We start from the raw sequence: 23,427 nt of genomic DNA, 5'->3' as shown, positions 1-23,427 counted from the left end.
AAGGGGAGGGAGAGCAGGGGGTCGGGGGATTGAGGAGGGACAACATTAGGAGAAATACCTAATGTAGATGACGGGGGGATGGATGCAGCAAACCACCATAGCACATGTATTCCTATGTAACAAACCTGCATGATCTGTACATGCACCCCAGAACTTAAATTATAATTTTTAAAAATCCTGACTACTTCATTTTTTAAAGGTCTTAAGAACTAGATAAATAACAAACTTTTGACTCTTTTGTAGAAATAAGTTGATTCATTAGAGTGGTGAGATTATAGGAAATTTTTATTTTCTTTATTACATGATTAGTATTTTCTATTTTTCCCAAAATAAAAACATTTATTTTATAGTTTTAAAATAGTATTTAATCTGTAAACAGGTACTATTACTTAGAGAGTTATTAGAGGATAGGAGATGGCAAATGACTCAATGCTAAGGAAAATTCATTGATTAGAGAAGAAGCCAGTATAGAAGGCTGAGAAATAAAGTCAACTGAGACAGGAGAAAACCCAAAAGGAATCTGAAAGAGGAGCAGCAGAAAACAGGGCTACCAATACCTTCAAAGTACTACATGCTACAGCTTATCTACCCAGGGAGAAACTTACCCAAGTATATCCTAACTCCAAATTCAAAATCCAGGAGAAAGAATTCATTGGTCTTAGTGCACGTACCACCTTTGGATATGTACACTGCATAAAATGATTGCTAAAGTAACCAAGTGAGTCAAGAGACAGGGCTCTGTTCTTAGAAAAGCAGGCAAACAAATTGGCATCTGGTATAAGGAGAACAATTAGCACATATCAAAGTAATGAACGAAAGTTTGAATGAAGTGGGTAGACCTTGAGCTGGGCCTTGTAGAATGAGTAGTATACTGGATATCCTCCATCTGTCACTCCTGATTCACTTCCCACCCTTTCTGCACACTGCTCTGTGCTCTATGTGGCTGATCTCTGTGGGTACAGCAAACGCTCTGCCTTCTGGCTCCTAATTAGGTTAAATCTGTGGGAGGTACTAGCACATCAATAGGCTAGGAAGAGAAAGAGAATGAGATATTTCACCAGCTCCTTCCCTACTGACAACAAATTAGCAATAGCTTTATATCTTTATCAAAGATCACAGCTAATCCTAATGATTTGGGAGGCTAAGGCTGGAGAATTGCTTGAAGCCAAGAGTTCAAAACTTGCATGGGCAATGAAAAAAAAAAAAAAAAAAAAAAAGCCAGGCATGATGGTATATGCCTCTGGTCCTAGCTACTCAGGAAGCTGAAGCGGGAGGATCACTTGAGCCTAGGAGTTCAAAACTGCAGTGAGCGATGATTGTGCCACAGCAACCACCCCCCCCATCCCCCACTGCCATCTCTTAAAAAAAAAAAATCCCACCCTGACACCCTCATCTCTTTAAAAAAGAAAAAGAAAAAAAAGGGTCACAGCTTCTTCCTTGTGGCTTTCTTCTACAGCTATAGCTACAGTTCTTTCCAGATTCCAGTATCTGCTTAATTCCCTTACCCCTTCAGGTACAGATGTGTTAATCATTCTCCCACTACTTTATCTGTGGGGTGCTTCACCATCCTTTGTTGGTTTTCCTTACTTCTGTCTACAGCTATGTAAAGAGCTTATTCATTAATCTTTTCTCAATTACCCATTCCAATGTGCCATCTGTTTCCTGGCCCAATCCTATTTAGTACAAGTACATTGAAAGAAAGCATTTCAAGTGTCGGAAGGAATGTGGAAGAAAACAAAACCAAAAGGCAGAAAGAACTAAGAATTATGCTAATGGCAACAAATAATTTTGTCTAAAATAGAATGGAAGATGCTTGTTAGGAAGCAAAAGCAAACAATATTGAACATGTAGAATGGACCAGATCATGAAAGCTCTGGAAAGCCAATTAAATAAGTCTGGGACTTGATTTGGTAGGCAAAGGAGAATTATTTATCATTCCTTCTACGTATACCAAGTACCTCCAGTGTGTCAGGTACATAGAAGTTAAACCAGTAACTTAGTAAACTTAGTCTGGCAAAAAGAATGAATAAAAACTAGAGAAAAAAAACACTGGCTAAGAGGCTATTACATTAACCCAGGCAGGAGATGATGAGTGTCTGCCGTATTGAAAAGCGGAGAGTAAAAAATATGAGATGTTCTAAAGAAACATATAATAGACTGAACAAGGAGAATAGAGGAAAAAGATGAGTCAATGACAATTCTAGAGTGACTAAGTGCAACTGGAAGAAAGGAAAAGGTGACCATGAAATTTGAAAGAAAGAAACATGAAAATGGAAAAGAAATTAAAAGTCTGCTTCACTGATGAAAGAGACAAAAGATATATTTAAAATTACACGAAGTAAGAGACAGAAAATATCAGTCAGGCACGGTGGCTAATGCCTGTAATTCCAGCACTTTGGGAGGCTGAGGCGGGTGGATCACCTGAAGTCAGGAGTTTGAGACCAGCCTGATCAACATGGTGAAACCCTGTCTCTACTAAAAACACAAAAAATTAGTCGGGCAATGGTGCACGCCTGTAGTCCCAGCTGTTCCTGAGGCTAAGGCAGAAGAATCTCTTGAACCTGGGAGGTGGAGGTTGCAGTGGGCCAAAATTGCACCACTGCACTCCATCCTGAGGGACAAAGCAAGACTGCATCTCAAAAAAAAAAGAAAGAAAAAAACAAAAAAATGTCCTGAGATAGGCTCTTTAAAAACCCAAAAAGTACAAATTATTAAGCCTGAACCATAGGTTGTTACTATTCTCAAAAAAGATTCTTCAAAGTATATTTTTTTCAAATTACAAAAGGCTGAACATGAATTCCCTCAAATAAAGTTTCAATGTGTCAGTGATGATACACCTTCACAGGCAGCAAGATGGCTTCCTTTGAAAGGAGAGTTGCATGAATTTTTTTTCCAGAAGTAGAGTGGATGGGAGAGTGAAGAATCCAATGTGTGACCTATTAACCCTGAAGTTATAATAAGTCACAAAAGGAGATGATCTACAGGTAGTTGAACATGTAGAACCAGAGATTAAGAAAAATATGAGACTGAAAAACTATGTATGCTGTCATGCACATGAAGTGAATAGTTGAATTAAGAAATTTGAGCTCACTGAAAGAAGGACTGAAAAAAGCAGAAGAGACCTTAAGATACAGTTTTGAAAAAATGGGAGGAAAAAGATAATCAGGGAGTCAGACAAATTTATTTTAGAGTAGACAACCTTGGAAAAGTTAACAGTCACATAAATGTCATAAAACCAATCATCTTATGTTTTAAACAACCATAATTTTGTATAAAACACAATATTCAATAATGAAAAAACACCAAGTGTCAGTAAGAGTTAGGATGCTTTGGCTATAAGTATCAGAAAACCATAACTAAGCCACAAAATAGTAAGAAAATTTACTGTCCTATAACAGGGAGCACAAAGTTAGGGAAGCTGGTTGACCTGGATACTTGATATAGCTCAATGTAGACTAGTTATTTTCATGTTTCCACTTTCCATTCTTGGGCCTCTTCTTTAGACTATTAACAAAAGACCAATTCCGGTATTATGTGGCAACTGTTTTATTCTGGGACTCATTAAAGAGAAAGAAAATGTTTCCTTGAACTACCTCTTGCTTACCAGAATTGGATCACATGCTCATTCCTGAACCAAACACTGCCATAAGGAATGGAGTAATATTACTGGTTTGGAGACAGAATGATCATCTGAGGGTGGACTGAATATTGGGGAATCATCACAATGTCAGTTACAAGAAGAGTTTCAGATTACACTGTAAAAATCACAGGTTGTTTAGAATAAACCGATTATAACCATTATGCAAAACAAAGTGAGGCAAAGTGGAAAATCTTTTTTATAAGCTGCTTGACATTAATTCACCCAGTCTCTTTGGGTCTCAGTTCCCTCTCCAAAAAAAAAAAAAAAAAAAAAAAAAGGCTGGATCCAGTTAACAATTTGCAAATCATGCCCTAAGAAGTTTTAGCAGTTCTACAGTATTCCTCTAGGGCTGCTATCAGAGAAAAGAAGACAACAGTTATAGCTCCAGGATTCTTCCAACCATTCCTTCAAGCACAAAGACTCTATCTTTATTTGCTTCAATACTGAGCTTCTACATCTTTTCAAAGTGCTTTCTCATACATTTTATAATTTTACATTTATTACACATATATAAAACAGTAAAAGCAGATATTATTGTATTTATACTACAAATGAGAATGCCAGCTGAGTATGATGACTCATATCTATGATCCCAGCACTTTGGGAGGCTGAGGCAGGAAGACTGCTTGAGTCTAGGAATTCAAGACCAGGCTGGGCCACATAGTGAGACCTCATCTCTAAAAAAAAAAAAAACCAGGCAGCTATGGTGGCACACCTGTAGTTCCAGCTATTCAGGAGGCTGAAGTAGGAGAATCTCTTGAGCACGGGTGTACACCAATGCTGAAGTGAGTCATGATATTGCACCACTGCATTCCAGCCTGGGCAACAGAGTGAGACTCTGACTCCAAGGGGAGAGAGAAAGAATAGAAATGGGGTAAAAAAGAAAAGCAGCACCAGTACACTGTGGGTCATGCACCTCCTTGGGATGACAATAGTTGAAAGGTTTAAGTTTTAAAGAAAAGGTGAAGCAGTGAGTTAATATAAACAGAAGAAAAAAGAAATACTGAGGAGGGATCCAAGATGGCCATGTAGGAGCAGCACTGGATTGCAGCTCCCAGTGAGAGCACAGAGGGTGAGTGGTTGCCACATTTCCAGACGGATTTTTATTGCCCACAGACCAGGAGATTCCTGGGCGGAGGAGCGCCACAGGTCTCCAGTGTGGCTCTTTCAGCCAGAGCGGCCGGTCTCTGCACAAAAACTCACAGGGGTCCCGGCACCGTTTCAGCTGGCGACTGGAGCATCTGGGAGACAGAGTCGCCCACTCAACTGATAAAAAGGGGACTGAAATCAGGAGCCAGGCCAGGAGATTCCTGGGCAGAAAAGTACCACAAGTCTCCAGCGCAGCTATTTCAGCCGGCAGCAGGTGTCCGCACAAAAACTCACACAAATCCAGGTGTCTTTTCAACAGGTGACTGGAACGCCTGGGAGACAGAGTCGCCTGTTCAACTGAAAAAAAGGGGACTGAAACAGGGAGCCAGGTCAGGAGACTCCCGGGCGAAAAAGCATCATGAGTCTCCAGTGCAGCTATTTCAGCTGGCGCAGTGGGTCTCTGCACGAGAACTCACACAAATCCAGGCACCATTTCAACTGGTGACTGGAACGCCTAGGAGACAGAGTCGCCCGTTCAACTGAAAAAAAGGGAACTGAGGCAGGGAGCCAGGCGATCAGGCTCACCCGGTCCCACCCCCACAAAGTCCAGCAATCTGAAACACTCTGGATTGAGAATTTCACAGCAAGCACAGCTGAACCCAGATAGTCTAGCTCTGTGGGGGAGGGGCACCTGCCATTACCGAGGTAGTCCGCCATTGCTGAGGTGGTCTGCCATTGCCGAGGTGGTCTGCCATTGCCGAGGCGGTCTGCCATTGCCGAGGCAGCCCGCCATTGCTGAGGCCGTCTGCCATTACAGAGAGAGTCTGTCATTACAGAGGCGGGCCACCACTGCTGAGGCAGTTCTAACTATATGGCTATAAACAAGACTGCAGGAAAGTGCACACGGCAGCTGGGCAGAGCCTACAGCAACTCAGCAACACCTCTGCTGGCAGACTGTGACTAGTCTGCCTCCTTGCTGGGCAGGGCATCCCTGAAAAAAGGCAACAGCACAACAGAAACTTATAAATAAAGCCCTACCTTCCTGGGACAGAGCACCTGGGAAAACAAAGGCGGTTATGAGTTCTGCTGCAACAGACTTAAATGTACCTGCCCAGCAGTTCTGAACAGAATAATGGAGCTCACAACTCAGCACTTGAGCTCCTATAAAGGACAGACTGTCTCCTCAAGCAGCTCCCCAACTCCCGTATATCCAAAGAGTTACCTCATAAAGGAGACCTGAGACTGACATCTGGTGGGTATCCTTCTGGGACAAAGATAGCAGAAAAAGAAACTGGCAGCAACCCTTACTGTTGTGTAGCTGCTGCAGGTGATCCCCAGGCAAGCAGGGTCTGGAGTGGACCTCCAGCAGTCCTACAGCAGAGGGGACTGACTGTTAGAAGAAAAACTAAGAAACAGAAAGAAATAACTTCATCATCAACAAACAGGACGTCCACTCAGAGACCCCATCTGAAAGTCACCAACTACAAAGACCATAGGTAAATAAATCCACAAAGATGGGAAGAAACCAGCGCAAAAAGGATGAAAACACCCAAAAACAGAATGCCTCTCCTCTCCAAGGGATCACAACTCCTCACTAGCAAGAGAACAAGGCTGGATGGAGAAACAGTCTGATGAATTGACAGAAACAGGCTTCAGAAGGTGGGTAATAACAAACTTCTCTGAGCAAAAAGATCATGTCCTCACCCAATGCAAAGAAACTAAGACCTTGAAAAAAGGTTTGATGAAATGGTAATGAGAATAAACAGCTTAGAGAGGAATATAAATGAATTGATGGAGCTGAAAAACACAACACGAGAACTTTGCGAAGCATACACAAGTTTGAGTAGCCAAATTGACCAAGCAGAAGAAAGGATATCAGAGGTTGAAGATAAACTCAAAGAGATAAAATGAGAAGCAAAATTAGTGAAAAAAAGAGGAAAAAGAAACGAACAAAGCCTCCAAGAAATATGGGATTATGTGAAAAGACCTAATCTACGTTTGATAGGTGTACCTGAATGTGACAGAGAGAATGAATCCAAGCTGGAAAACACTCTTCAGGATATTTACTAGGAAAGCTTCCCCAACCTAGCAAGGCAGGCAAATATTCATGTCCAGGGAATACAGAGAACACCACAAAGATATTCCTCAAGAAGAGCAACCCCAAGGCACATAATTGTCAAATTCACCAGGGTTGAAATGAAGGAAAAAATGCTAAGGGCAGCCAGAGAGAAAGGTTGGGTTACCCACAAAGGGAAGGCCATCAGACTCACAGCAGATCTCTTGGCAGAAACCCTACATGCCAGAAGAGAGTGGGGGCCAATATTCAATATCCTTAAAGAAAAGAACTTTCAACCTAGAATTTCATATCCAGCCAAACTAAGCTTCATAAGTGAAGAAGAAATTAAATCCTTTACGAACAAGCAATTACTCAGAGCTTTCATCACCGCCAAGCCTGCTTTACAAGAGCTCCTGAAAGAAGCACTAAACATAGAAAGGAACAAACAGTACCAGCCACTCCAAAAATGTATCAAATGGTAAAATGCATTGACACAATGAAGAAACTGCATCAACTAATGGGCAAAATAACCAGCTAGCATCAAAATGGCAGGATTAAATTCACACATAACAGTATTAACCATAAATGTAAATGGGCTAAATGCCCCAATCAAAAGCCACAGACTAGCAAATTGGATAAAAAGTCAAAACCCATCAGTGTGCTGTATCCAGGAAACCCATCTCACATGGAAGGATACACATTGGCTCAAAATAAAGGGATGGAGGAAGATTTACCAAGCAAATGGAGAGCAAAAAAAAAGCAGGAGTTGCAATCCTAGCCTCTGATAAAATAGACATTAAACCAACAAAGATCAAAAGAGACAAAGAACGACATTATATAATGGTAAAAGGGTCAATGCAACAAGAAGAGATAATGATCCTAAATATATACACACCCAATACAGGAGCACCCAGATACATAAAGCAAGTTCTTAATGACTTACAAAGAGACTTAGACTTCCACACAATAATAATGGGAGACCTTAACACTCCACTGTCAGTATTAGACAAATCAATGAGACAGAAAATTAACAAGGACATCCAGGACTTGAACTTAGACCTGGACCAAGCCAACTTAATAGACATTTATAGAACTCTCCACACCCAATCCACAGAATATACATTCTTCTCAGCACTACATCACACCTACTCCATATAATTGGAAGTAAATCACTCCTCAGCAAATGCAAAAGAATGGAAATAATTACAAACAGTCTCTCAGACTGCAGTGCAATAAAGTTAAAACTCAGAATTCAGAAACTAACTCAGAAATACACAGCTTCATGGAAATTGAACAACTGGCTCTTGAATGTTGACTGGATAAACAATAAAATGAAGGCAGAAATAAAGATGTTCTTTGAAACCAATGAGAATGAAGACACAACGTACCAGAATCACTGGGACACATTTAAAGCAGTGTCTAGAGGAAAATACATAGCAATAAATGCACACATGAGAAGCAAGGAAAGATCTAAAATCGACACTATGCTGTCAAAATAGAAAGAGCTAGAGGAGCAAGATCAAAAAAACTCAAAACCTAGCAAAATACAAGAAATAACTAAGATCAGAGCAGAACTGAAGGAGATAGAGACACAAAAAACCTTCAAAAAAAATCAATAAATCCTGGAGCTGGTTTTTGAAAAGATCAACAAAATAGATCACTAGCCAGATTAATAAAAAAGAAAAGAGAGAAGAATCAAATAGATGCAATAAAAAACGATAAAGGGGATATCACCACTCATTCCACAGAAATACAAACCACCATCAGATATTACTACAAACAACTCTATGCACATAAACCAGTAAACCTGGAAGAAACTGATAAATTCCTGGAGACTTTCATCCTCCCAAGCCTAAATCAGGAAGAAGTTGAAGCCCTGAATAGACCAATAACAAGGGCTGAAGTTGAGGCAGCTATTTTAATAGCCTAGACACCAAAAAAAAGCCCAGGTCCAGACAGGTTCACAGCTGAATTCTACCAGACATACAAAGAGGACCTAGTACCACTCCTTCTGAAACTATTCCAAACAATCCAAAAAGAGGGAATCCTTCCCAAATCATTTTCTGAGAACATCATCATCCTGATACCAAAACCTGGCAGAGACTCAACAAGAAAAGAAAACTTCATCATGGTCAATATCCATGATGAACATAGATGCAAAAATCTTCAACAAAATACTGGCAAACCAACTGCAACAACACATCAAAAAGCTTATCCATCACAATCAAGTAGGCTTCATCCCAGGGATGCAAGGCTGGTTCAACATAGGCAAGTCTATAAACGTAATTCACTGCATAAACAGAACCAAAGACAAAAAACACATGACTATCTCAACAGATGCAGAGAAGGCCTTTGACAAAATTCAACAGCCCTTATGCTAAAAACTCTCAATAAACTAGGTATTAATGGAATGTATCTCAAAATCATAAAAGCTATTTATGACAAATCCACAGCCAATACCCTAGTGAATGGGCAAAAACTGGAAGCATTTCCTTTGAAATCTGGCACTAGACAAGGATGCCCTCTCTCACCATGCCTATTCAATATAGTATTTGAAGTTCTGGCCAGAGCAATCAGGCAAGAGAAAGAAATAAAGGGTATTCAATTAGGAAAGGAGGAAGTCAAATTTTCTCTATTTGCAGACGATATGATTGTATATTTAGAAGGCCCCATCATCTCAGCCCAAAATCTCCTGAAACTGAAAAGCAACTTCGGGAAAGTCTCAGGATACAAAATCAATGTGCAAAAATCACAAGCATTCCTATACACCAATAACAGACTTGAAGTGGGCCAAATCAAGAATGAACTGCCATTCAAAATTGCTATAAAGAGAATAAAATACCTAGGAATACAACTAACAAAGGATGTTTGTAGTTCAAGAAGAACTACAAACCACTGCTCAACGAAATAAGAGAGGACAAACGGAGAAACATTCATGTTCATGGTTAGGAAGAATCAATATCGTGAAAATGGCCATACTGCCCAAAGTAATTTACAGAATCAATGCTATCCATACCAAGCTACCAATGACCTTCTTCACAGAACCTGAAAAAACCACCTTAAACTTCATATGGAACCAAAAGAGAGCCCACATTGCCAAGTCAATTATAAGCAAAAAGAACAAAGCTGGAGGCATCACACTACCGGACTTCAAACTATACTACATGGCTACAGGAATCAAAACAGCATGGTACTGGTACCAAAACAGAGATATAGACCAATGGAACAGAACAGAGGACTCAGAGGCAATGCCACACATCTACAACCATCTGATCTTTGACAAACCTGACAAAAACAAGCACTGGGGAAAGGATTCCCAGTTTAATAAATGGTGTTGGGAAAACTAGCTAGCCATATGCAGAAAGCAGAAACTGGGCCCCTTCCTGACACCTTACACTAAAATTAACTCCAGATGGATTAAAGACTTAAACGTAAGACCTAACACCATAAAAACCCTAGAGGAAAATCTAGGCAAAACCATTCAGGACATAGGCATAGGCAAGCACTTCATGACTAAAACACCAAAAGCACTGGCCACAAAAGCCAAAATAGACAAATGAGACCTAATTAAACTCCAGAGCTTCTGCACAACAAAGAAACAATCATTAGAGAGAATCAGCAACCAACAGAATGGGAGAAAATTTTTGCAATCTACCCATCTGACAGAGGGCTAATATCCAGAATCTACAAAGAACTAAAACTGATTTACAAGAAAAAAACAAACAAGCCCATTCAAAAGTGGGCAAAGGATATGAACAGACACTTTACAAAAGACGACATATATGAGGTCAACAAACATGAGAAAATGCTCATCATCACTGGTCATTTGAGAAATGCAAACCAAAAGTACATCGAGATACCATCTCATGTCAGTTAGAATGGCGATCATTAAAAATTCTGGAGACAACAGATGCTGGAGAGGATAAGAAGAAATAGGAACACTTTTACACTGTTGGTGGGAGTGTAAATTAGTTCAACCATTGTGGAAGACAGTGCGGCGATTCCTCAAGGACCTAGAAATAGAATTTGACCCAGCAATCCCATTACTGGGTATATATCCAAAGGATTATAAATCATTCTATTATAAGGACACATGCACACGAATGTTCATTGCAGCACTATAGCAAAGACTTGGAACCAACCCAAATGCGCAATGATGATAGACTGGACAGGGAATGTGTGGCACATATACACCATGAAATACTATGCAGCCATAAAAAACAATGAGTTCATGTCCTTTGTAGGGACATGGATGAACCTAGAAACTATCATTCTCAGCAAACTGATACAAGAACAGAAAATCAAACACCGCATGTTCTCACTCATAGGTGGGTGTTGAACAATGAGAACACATGGACACACAGAGGGAGGCATCACACACTGAGGTCTGTTGAGGGAGAACTCGGGGAAGGACAATGGGGGCTGGGGAGTTAGGGAAGGATAACATGTGGAGAAATGCCGGATATGGCATGGGGAGGAAGGCAGCAAACCACATTGCCATGTATGTACCTATGCAAGAATCCTGCATGTTCTTCACATGTACTCCAAAACCTAAAATGCTATATACATATAAAAATAAAAAATAAATCAATTATACACACACACACACACACACACACACACACACACATATATATAAATTAAAATTAAAAAAAATAAAAAAGAAATATCATGCAGGGTATTCCATGTACATGGGAACAGTCCCATGGACCAGGTGAAGGACTAGAAGTAATAGATTTGGTCATGTAATGGTGAATATGATAGAAAAGGATCCTCTGGTTGGAAAAAGGGGAAGGCTGAATGAAAAGCCCAAAGGAAGCAGAATATCGAATACCTTCAAGGTGGTGACATACTAGTCTGCAGTTCTACAGAGTGGAGGAATATAAGGAGCTGGTAGTTTAGGAGTATGAATTTTCAACAATGTCCCCTTTTCATAAATATATTATTCTTAAAGGAGAATACGGTAGAGAAAAAACTTATGTGAATGAAATGCTTGTGCTGCTATTATCAGTGGAATGGTTAACACCACAGGTTCTAGAGCCAAATTTGTCTGTGTTCCAATGTTGGCTCTCTTTTCCTTTTTGTGTAACTTTAGGTAACTTAATTTCATTTTACTTTAAGTTTCTCATCTACAAAATGGAGATAATAAATAAAAAGTTCCTGGCATGTAATAATCCATGCAACCAGTATTTGAGCATCTACCATGTGCAAGGCACTGTTACCTATTATTTGTACAAAGCTGAATTCAAGGGATTCTATGATTGCTACAGCTGTACTATGATGTAGAATTATTTTCCCTACTTGTAAAATAAAGTACTCTCAAGTGTTAATAAATTATTAATAAATAGCATGAATATTCTACCACCCAAAAAAAGCCCAGGACCAGGTGGATTCATAGCCAAATTCTACCATAGGTACAAAGAGGAGCTGGTACCATTGCTTCTGAAACTATTCCAAACAACAGAAAAAGAAGAAATCCTTCCCAACTTATTTTATGAGGACAGCATCATCCTGATACCAAAACCTGGCAGAGACACAACCAAAAAAGAAAATTTCAGGCCAATATCCCTGGTGAACATTAATATGAAAATCCTCAATAAAATACTGGAAAACAGAATCCAGCAGCACATCAAAAAGCTTATCCACCACAATCAAGTCAGCTTTATCCCTGTGATGCAAAACTGGTTCAACATTTGCAAATCAATAAATGTAATCCATCATATAAACAGAACCAATGATAAAAGCCACATGATTATCTCAATAGATACAGAAAAGGCCTTTGACAAAATTCAACAGCGCTTCATGCCGAAAATTTTCAGTAAACTAGGTATTGATGGAATGCATCTCAAAATAATAAGAGCTGTTTATTATTAAACAGACAATCCCACAATCAGTATCATACTGAATGGGCAAAAACTGGAAGCATTCCCTTTGAAAACCGGCACAAGACAAGGATGCCCTTTCTCACCACTCCTATTCAACATAGTATTGTAAGTTCTGGCCATGGCAATCAGGCAAGATAAAGAAATAAAGGGTATTCAATTACGAAAAGAGGAAGTCAAATTGTCTCTGTTTACAGATGACATGATTGTATATTTAGAAAACCCCATTGTCTCAGCCCAAAATCTTAAGCTGATAAGCAACTTCAGCAAAGTCTCAGGACACAAAATCAATGTGCAAAAATCACAAGATTCCTATATACCAATAACAGAGAGCCAAATCATGAGTGAACTCCCATTCATAACTGCTACAAAGATAATAAAATATCTAGGAATACAACTTACAATGGATGTGAAGGACCTCTTTAAGGAGAACTACAAACTACTGCTCAAGGAAATAAGAGAGGAAACAAACAATTGGAAAAACATTCCATGCTCATGGATAAGAAGAATCAATATCACAAAAATGGCCATACTGCCCAAAGTAATTTATAGATTCAGTGCTAACCCCAAAAGCTACCATGGACTTTCTTTATAGAATTGGAAAAAAACACCTTAAACTTCATATGGAACCAAAAAGAGCCCACATAGCCAAGACAATCCTAAGCAAAAAGAACAAAGCTGGAGGCATCACACTACCTGATTTCAAACTATACTACAAGGCTACAGTAACAAAAACAGCATGGTACTGGAACCAAAACAGATATATAGACCAATGGAACCGAACAGAGGCCTCAGAAATAACACCACACATCTACAACCATCTGATCTTTGACAAACCTGACAAAAACAAGCAATGGGGAAAGGATTCCCTGTTTAATAAATGGTGTTGGAAAAACTGGCAAGCCATATGCAGAAAGCTGAAACTGGATCCCTCCCTTACAGCTTATATAAAAATTAACTCCAGATGGATTAAAGACTTAAACATAAGACCTAAAACCATAGAAACCCTAGAGGAAAAACTAGGCAATATCATTCAGGACATAGGCATGGGCAAAGACTTCATGACTAAAACATCAAAAGCAATGGCAACAAAAGCCAGAATAGACAAATGAGATCTAATTAGACTAGAGCTTCTGCAGAGCAAAAGAAACTATCACAAAAGTGAACAGGCAACCTACAGAATGGGAGAAAATTTTTGCCATCTACCCATCTGACAAAGGGCTAATATCCAGAATCTACAAAGAACTTAAACAAATTTACAAGAAAAAAAACAAACAGCCCCATCAAAAAGTGAGCAAAGGGTATGAACAGACACTTCTCAAAAGAAGACATTTATACAGCCAACAAACATATGTGGAAAAGCTCATCACCACTGGTCATTAGAGAAATGCAAATCAAAACCACATTGAGATACCATCTCACACCAGTTAGAATGGCAATCATTAAAAAGTCAGGAAACAACAGATGCTGGAGAGGATGTGAAGAAATAGGAATGCTTTTACTCTGTTGGTGGGGTGTAAATTAGTTCAACCATTGTGGAAGACAGTGTGACGATTCCTCAAGGATCTAGAAATAGAAATATCATTTGACCGAGCAATCCCATTACTGGGTCTATAACCAAAGGATTATAAATCATTCTACTATAAAAACACATGCACACATATGTTTATTGTGGCACTGTCCACAACAGCAAAGACTTGGAACCAACCCAAATGCCCATCAATGATAGATACGCCATGGAATACTATGCAGTCATAAAAAGGGATGAGTTCATGTCCTTTGCAGGGACATGGATGAAGCTGGAAACCATCGTTCTCAGCAAACTAACACAAGAACAGAAAACTAAACACTGCATGTTCTCACTCATAAGTGGTTGTTGAACAATGAGAACACATGGACACAGGAAAGGGAACATTACACAGCATGACCTGTAGGTGGTTGGGGGGCTAGGAGAGGGATAGCATTAGGAGAAATACCTAATGTAGATGGGTTGATGGGTGGAGCAAACCACCATGGCATGTGTACACCTATGTAACAAACCTGCATGTTCTTCACATGTACCCTAGAACTTTAAGTATAAAAATAAATAAATGGCATGAATATTTAAGTATTCCTTTATGTATTTAAACAATTAATTGTCTCATAGCTGGTAACAATAAAGGTTTTCCTATAAACTATAAACTCTTTTATCCTACAGTATTTTCATACATTCAAAGATTTAAGAAAAATTAAAAATTGTAAGTAGAAAAGAGTAATGAACATGATATGAAGAAAAATGTGATTTACCTTTGTCTAATATAAAAGTTGATAAAATCAAAGGTTTGATTTACTCAGGATAAAAGTAAATGGCAAAAAAAACTTGAGAGCAGTCATATTCACTCAAATATACTATTGACACAACAGCTCAGGGTCCATTTGTAAGGTTGCTTAGAAAGTGGTAGGTATAAGTATAGTGAGAGTTCCATCGCTGACTGAACTAGCTACTTTATTAAAGGTAACAACCACAGCCCTTTAGATCACTATGTTACAGAGAGATGTTCCTGATTTAAGTGTGAACAGCCAAGTGCAGTTTTATTACCAATACTGGCAAAACAAAGGTTAATAGATGGTGAGTGATAAATATTATACTAAATATGTTAACAGCATATTTTATGGCTAGATAAAAACATTTACTGTTTTAACCAGCAGCCCTAAACTCTGAGTTTAAAATAAATAAACTTTGAATAAGTTCAGACACAAGTATACAGTAGAAAACAAGTATAATAAATATTATTCAAGTAGATAGGCCAGATGGTCTTTGACTTAACAAAGTCAAACTATTTACTGAACAAAATAGTTTATTGATTTCATAATTTCCACTGTGGAAAAACATTCAAAAACATAAGATAGTAGTTAAAACTACTATGGATACTGAAGGGTATAAAAATAAATCTAGCTGTTATAGTAATTAAGTGGGTGTTGAACAATGAGAACACATGGACACAGGGAGGGGAACATCACACACCAGGGCCTGTCGGGGTGTGGGGGACTAGGGGAGGGATAACGGGGGTGGGGGATAGGGGAGGGATAGCATTAGGAGAAATATCTAATGTAGATGAGATGACAGGGTGACGAATGCAGCAAACCACCATGGCACATGTGTACCTATATAACAAACCTGCATGTTCTGCACATGTACCCCAGATACATAATAAATAAGTATAACAAAAAAATAAATAAAAATAAATCTACCTGTTTCAGTCATTAACTTCTTAAAAAATTATGAAATTAATTCAAAGGTAAAATATCTGCTACAGAACCCTAAAGATTTCATCCCAATTCATATTTATAGGATGTTTGACTGATATTTATAGTTATGCAGTACAGAGTCAAACATCAGAATAATAAAAGGAAATATTTTATGCTCAACTGATTACTTTTTAATTTTTGTGGGTACATAGTAGGTGTGTATATTTATGGGGCAAATGAGATGTTCTGTTATATGTATGCAGTGTATAATAATCACATCATAGAAAATGGGGTACCCATCCCCTGAAGGATTTATCCTTTGTGTTACAAAAAATCCAGTTATACTCTTATTTTTAAACATACAATTATTATTGACTATAATCATCCTGTTGTGCTATCAGATACTATGTCTTATTCATTCTTTCTAATTTCTTTGTACCCATTAACCACCCCCACCTTCCCCCAACCCCACCCCTCACTACATTTCCTAGCCTCTGGTAACCATCATTCTACTCTCTGTCTCCATGAGTTCAATTGTTTTTTAGATGCCACAAATAAATGAGAACATGTGATGTTTATCTTTCTGTTCCTGGCTTATTTCACTTAACATAATGACCTCTAGTTCTATCCATGTTTTTGCAAATGACAGGATCTCATTCTTCTTCGTGGCTGCATGGTACTCCATTGTTTATGGGTACCAGGTTTTCTTTATCCATTCATCTGTTCATGGACACTTAGGTTGCTTTTGAATCTTGGCTACTGTGTACAGTGCTGAAACAAACATGGGACTGTGGACGTCTCTTCAATATACTGGTTTCTTTTCCTTTGGGTATATACCCAGCAGTGGGCTTGTCAACTAAGTCTGCTTTTTAAAAAAGATACCAATGATATTGTCTTTAAAATAATGTAAATCTTTCTTTACACAATAAGGTTGCTAACTGCTTGCTTTCAAGCGGCTTTTTTATGTACTAATTTCAAAAAAAACAGCAATAATTCCTTGAAATTTTGGTTTTTCTGTATTTTTTCCTAAAGCAATATACATCTGGATGAAATAGATATCCACATGATTTAGAAAGTAAATTATTAGACTATCTTACACTAGTGATCCATTCTAGATTCACTCCTAAAATGTAATGTCCTATTGATAAAAGGCATATGGCTAAAACATATTTGCATAAAATGGTTTATAATTATCTACATAAAGATTGATTTTCTAAAAGTTTCTTCCTCATCAAGATTACAAAATGCAAGAAACATCTATGTTTTTCTACATTTTTCAACAATTGAAAATGTTGAGCTGTCATAATCAGTTAAGTCTTAAAGAAGATACTCCAAAATGCATACATTCCTATTACAATTATTGCTATGAAACAATAGGGAGGTGGTGAGAAGACCGGGTATAGAAAACCAGCATATGACTGACACAAGTAAAAACTAGTAACTTCTTACATCTGTCTTTTTCTCTTATATATTAGTTACTTAATCTCAAGAGCATAATAAGTTAAAATCAGAGACCTCACGAAAAGATCTTCCCCTGAAAAATATGCTTTTGATTTTATAGACTTTATAAGCCTTTAAATATCCTGAACTTTTAGTACATTGTCTGTTTTCTAACCGTTTTATTCAAAGCTATTAGTGCAGCAAATAAACAGCACATGCTTTGATCTCATTAAATTACAACTTACAGTTCCTGGAGTCATAAATATTTCGCTCTTTTTTCCTTCACCCTTCCCTTTCTGGTATGGGGTAGTCTGTTTAATATCACTATCTCCTTGAATGCTCTGACATTTACTCAGACAAATAGCAGAGGTTATGAATGCTGCTCATAGATAGTATCAGGGATTCTTCATGATTGCCATAACGGTGAACTCAGCATTCAGAATGGTAATACCTAGTTTTTATCTAACCACTAAGTTTGGTCTGTTTAACTTTGCCCCAAAAAAAAAAAAAAAAAAAAAAAAAAGGAATTCCACCTTATCACAAACCAATAACAACTGTTCTGGACAAAATCATAGAACAGTTTAAGAAAAATTGAAATTATCTTTGGGAGAATTAATGATTAGAAGTTTTAAATGAGTGATATAGCCAATGTTACAAAATTTGATTCTCTTCTGAAAAAGTTAAAAAAAAAAAAATCTTTTCCCAAAGTTAAAAATCAAAGCCACATAAGACACACAAAATATAAAATTAGTGTACTTAGAATGTCTGCAATATTAAAAAATGGCTCTGAATATATATTTTTAAATTCTCACCCTTTCAGTTACATGAACTTTGAAGTCTCAAGTATAATTAAATTTTCTCACTTTACCCTTCTATTACAGTCTGTCTTCCAAGAACAACTTTGCAGCATGAACACTGACACTAATGTTTTCTAGAGTGACAGAGATCACCACTACATGACATGTTAGTACATTTAGGTAGCTCTAGCCTAGTCCCCAAGACTTGAGAGAAAGAGGCAAGTGTTCTTATGAGCAACACCGTTCTTCTCACACATAGAAAGAGACACTCCTCAACTTCTTATGTAAATCCACTAAGGATATCTCATCTCCATCTATAGGTCAGAGTCTTAAACTATGTATTAGTAATAGTCAGGGCCAGCATGGTGGCTTACACCTGTAATCCCAGCACTTTGGGAGGCTGAGGCGGGTGGATCACTTGAGATCAGGAGTTTGAGACCAGCCTGGCCAACATGGCGAAACCCCATCTCTACTGAAAATACAAAAACTAGCTAGGCATGGTGGCACATGTCTGTAGTCCCAGATACTTGGGTGGGTGAGGCAGGCGAATGGCTTGAACCCAGGAGGTGGAGGTTGCAGTGAGCCGAGATTGCACCATTGCACTCCAGCCTGGGAGACAGAGTGAGACTCCATCTTAAAAAAGAAATGTAATAGTCTATTATGTTACAATGAGGCATCTGTTTTCATTTAATGCAAAAAAAAATCAGTACAAAAATTTATGAGGCATAATATTTTCATAAGAATGCAGAAACTAACTGTATAAAGGCATATGAATATTTTAATCACCAAATTAATTACTAAAGTCATTGTTAAAAATATTAAAACATAAATGAACCACAGAGACATAAATAAAAAGGTGTTTATTCACAACTACTGATTTAATATTTAGTTATTTATATATGAAGTTTTTATTGATAGAAATGAATGGCCCTTTTATTAATTCTGACTTGGGATTCCAAACAGATTTTTTAAATTATAGCTTTTTCTCTTTTTATTAAAAAAGAGCCATCTCTAATTTTCAAGGATATAACTAAAAAGAAATGTTTCCTACATATTAATTGTACTCGAGTAGTTTGCTAAATAGACATAAGACTTTTAAGGGCCAGAAACATGATCATCACCATCCATTCTAAAGTTCTGTACTGAGATCCATCTATGCTTTTACTTTCTGATCACTCACGTATAAGAATAAAGTTCAAGGAATATATGACCAATTTATTGGCAGTTATAACAGTGAAGATATACATATCACAGTCAATAGTATTATAAATATTAACAGTCTTTGAACTCTGGCTTAGCATTTAGAAGGTACTGCTATCCAAAATATACAAAGAACTCTGAAAACTCAACAATAAGAAAACAAGTAACCCAATTAAAAAATTGGCCCAAGGCTGATATCCGTAATTTACAAAGAACTAAAGCAGATTTACAAGAAAAAAACTAACAAGCCCATTCAAAAGTGGGCAAAGGATATGAACAGACACTTCTCAAAAGAAGACATATGTGAGGCCAACAAACATATGAAAAAATGCTCATCATCACTGGTCATCAGAGAAATGCAAATCAAAACTACACTGAGATACCATCTCACGCCGGTTAGAATGGCGATCATTAAAAAATCTGGAGACAACAGATGCTGGAGAGGATGTGGAGAAATAGGAACACTTTTGCACTGTTGGTGGGAGTGTAAATTAGTTCAACCATTGTGGAAGACAGTGTGGCGATTCCTCAAGGACCTAGAAATAGAAATTCCATTTGACCCAGCAATCCCATTACTGGGTATATAGCCAAAGGATTACAAATCGTTCTACTATAAGGACACGTGTACACGAATGTTCATTGCAGCACTGTTTACAATAGCAAAGACCTGGAACCAACCCAAATGCCCATCGACGATAGACTGGATAGGGAAAATGTGGCACATATACACCATGGAATATTATGCAGCCATCAGAAACGATGAGTTTGGGTCCTTTGTAGGGACATGGATGAACCTGGAAACCATCATTCTCAGCAAACTGACAGAAGAGCAGAAGATCAAACACCGCATGTTCTCACTCATAGGCGGGTGTTGAACAATGAGAACACATGGACACAGGGAGGGGAGCACTACACACTGGGGTCAGTTGGGGGGAAATAGGGGAGGGAGGGTGGGGGGTGGGAAGCTGGGGAGAGATAGCAAGGGGAGAAATGCCAGATGTAGGTGATGGGGAGGAAGGCAGCAAATCACACTGCCACGTGTGTTCCTATGCAACAATTTTGCATGTTCTTCACATGTACCCCAAAATGTAAAATGCAATAAAATAAATAAATGGGAAAAAAAAAATACCAACTCTATAAAAGAAAAAAAAAAAAAAAAAAATTGGCCCAAGGCCTGAAGAGACACTTTAACAAAAAATATACATGACGACAAGTAAGTGTATGAAAATATGTTCAACATCATACGTCATTTGGGAATTGCAAGTCAAAACAAGTTACCACTACACACCCATCAAAATGACCAACGTCCAAAACACTGACAACACCAAATGCTAGTAAGGATATGATTGTGAAGGATACCAATATATTTTTGTATATCAATATATTAAATAACTACAAATTAAAAACTCTGTACTTTCCACTCAGTTTTGCTGTGAACCTAAAACTGCTCTAAAAATAGTTTATTAATTAAAATAAAAAATAGTGAAAGTCTATGTATATATAAAGGTATAAATGCTTAGAGTTTTGGTATTTTTTTCCTTTTAAAAATAGGATCCTTTTAGTCAAGATGAAAACATTGACCCAAATTAGTAGAAATTATTTTTTCCTCAAAATTAATGGTATATGTGAATAATACCATTCCTATTCATTTATCCCTTGAGTCCAAAATATACTACTAAAAACCATAGGTGAGGTTTAGAGTGCAGTCTTTGACTATGAAACAACTTTCTCCATACTGAATCAACTAGCCTATACAAAACAGAATTCATAACTTTGGCCTCACTAATGTTATACCCTAAATAAGTATATGTCAGAATCCCAGCAGAAACAGATGGCACACATAAATTAGGACAACCTAAAGATGGGTTTATTTGCAAAGGTGCAGGCAGGATATAAAGGAACCACAAGGGATGGCGTTAAGTTCCATTGACTAGCCGCACTGTAGGTGCCACCACCTCTAGACCAAGAAGGACAAGGAGAGAGGTTACTGGAACCCCAAAAAAAGAGAGTATCATATAGATAAGGCCAATTTGAGAGAAGTAGTGATCTGTTGAGGGATATGGCCAGCCTGAAGTTGCTTCAGAGGGAAGGAACAGGGGAATAAATACCCTGATTCACTCTTTCCTTCCTCCCATCTTCTGCCTAGGCTCTCCACTGGCCCAGCTCAACAGGAAGTCAGAAGATATGGAAGCCCATTGATGCAACCCATATACATAAGCCCTCAAAAGGTAAATATAGATCTAGAGGGACAAACAGAAGATTTTTTTGCATACCAATATATTAAAGAACTACAAATTAAGTGCATTTTAAATGGTACTCAGTAAATATCGTTTCAAAATAATTATAGAGTGCCAGTAAGCATAGGTACTTAATTCTCTCAGAGGTAAAGAGGTGGTCCTAAAATGATTAAAAGTGGTATTGAGAGAGGGTTTGGAAGGGTGGGAAAGGAAAACAGATGTCATTCTCCATAAAAAGAACAAAGCCTTACCTACTTCTTCCTCTCATACCAACTCTCTGTGTCATTTGGAATATTTTTAGATGCAAATCATGGAAAACTGAATTGGCCCTAACCAACCTGGCTTAAATAATAATGGGGACTTATTGGCTCACATAATTTAAATGTCTAGAGGTAGGACAAGACGCAGGGTTGGTTGGTCCAGTTACTCAACAATGTCATCAAAGAACAGCTTTCTTTATGTGATGCCAGTCTGGCATCCACACTGTCAGGTTCCTAATTTTTGGCTTTTCTCATGGTTGTATGCTGACTGCCAGCCACAGCAGAGGTTATGTTCTTCCAGAAGCTAGCTAAAATCATTTATCCATTCCTGAACCAATGACTATGGCCAGAGGAAAGAAATATGTTAGTGATCTGCCAATTTAGGGCTCAGCTTTAAAGCTGAAGATATCAAAATGAAAATCTAGATAAGATTAGAAAGAAGGCAAGGGGATACTGATGCTCAGTAAGCAACAAATAAATGTTCAGTTCACACCTTCATTCATTATGCTCCAGCCATATCAGACTTTTTTTAGTTCCTCAAATATACCAAACTCTTTTCTGTCTCAAGGCTTTTGCACATGCTATTCCACTTGCCTGAAACATTACTACCTTCCCTCTTCCACCCTCTTACCCCCAATCTAATAAAGTCACCTGTGATATCATCACACCTTTTACTTCAGCTCATTTATAACAGTTTTACATTATTTAGTCTGCGTAATGATTTGTATTATGTCTAACTCCACCACCAGACTCTAAACTTCATAAAAGTAGAAACATGTTTTATTTTCTTCATAGGTGTATCCTAAGTGCCACATAGCACCCAGTATATAAAAGTCACTCAATAAATACTGAATGAATGGTGCTAATAAGGATGACATACAATGAATCCTTAAAAGCCAGTCTTATCACCATAAAACTGCATGCTACTGGTCACAAGTCAAAGAAATAATATTTTGAATGGATTGCAACAAATTCACTAATTACCTTTACTGGAATCATAACTCAAAATTTATGTATTTGTATTGAAAACATTTTATTTATTCTTCTACCCAAAAATCTATCCAATTGTCCTCTAGTAATAACCCATAAGACTATTTTAGATTATAATTTTTACTTAGTAGTGTGAAACCATATCAGTCATACCTTCTTTAAACTGTATATTTCAGCTTCTTGTTTTTTATTTAAAGCTGAAAGTCTTTTGTTTGATTGTATTGCTTCCCGTACTGCAACATGAAAGACACTTAAGAAAGCATATATTCAATGTATATTTTAAAGAAAATATCATTAAGATAAACAGGGAAAACAGTAACAATGTAATATATGTTATTTAATTCAGATAGCAGTCATTAACTACCATTTATTACTGAGTATTATCATAGAAATTCAATGTATCCATAGGAAATAGGTTAATTCCAACATTCTCTACTGAAAATGTATATTTAAATAAGATAGCACATACCATTTTGTTCTAACTTTTCATGATTCTCTTTTACCAAACCAAATTGACCTGTTATTGTGGCATAGTATTTCTCAATTTCACTCAGTTGCTTATGATGGTCTTCTTTAGCCAGAAGATGTAACTGGACCTTTTGTTCCTA

The 23,427-nt window shown here is 37.7% G+C and overlaps 1 protein-coding gene across 1 annotated transcript in view; it reads right to left on the bottom strand.

Moving 5' to 3' along the window:
- The window catches only part of CCDC73 (coiled-coil domain containing 73), an 86,820-nt gene that overhangs the window by 54,856 nt on the left and 8,537 nt on the right, over window positions 1-23,427 (bottom strand). Inside the window, exons 2-3 of the mRNA XM_032283652.1 lie at window positions 23,289-23,424; window positions 22,973-23,052 (exon numbers count right to left, since the gene is read on the bottom strand). Of these exons, the coding sequence (XP_032139543.1) occupies window positions 22,973-23,052; window positions 23,289-23,424 (216 nt within the window). The remainder of the gene's footprint in view (window positions 1-22,972; window positions 23,053-23,288; window positions 23,425-23,427) is intronic.

Source organism: Sapajus apella, unplaced genomic scaffold (assembly GCF_009761245.1).
Source record: "Sapajus apella isolate SASKATOON/1434 unplaced genomic scaffold, GSC_monkey_1.0 scaffold14, whole genome shotgun sequence".
Lineage (NCBI taxonomy): Eukaryota > Metazoa > Chordata > Mammalia > Primates > Cebidae > Sapajus > Sapajus apella.
Note: the sequence above shows the minus strand (reverse complement) of the source record. Positions and strands in the feature narration are given on the sequence as shown.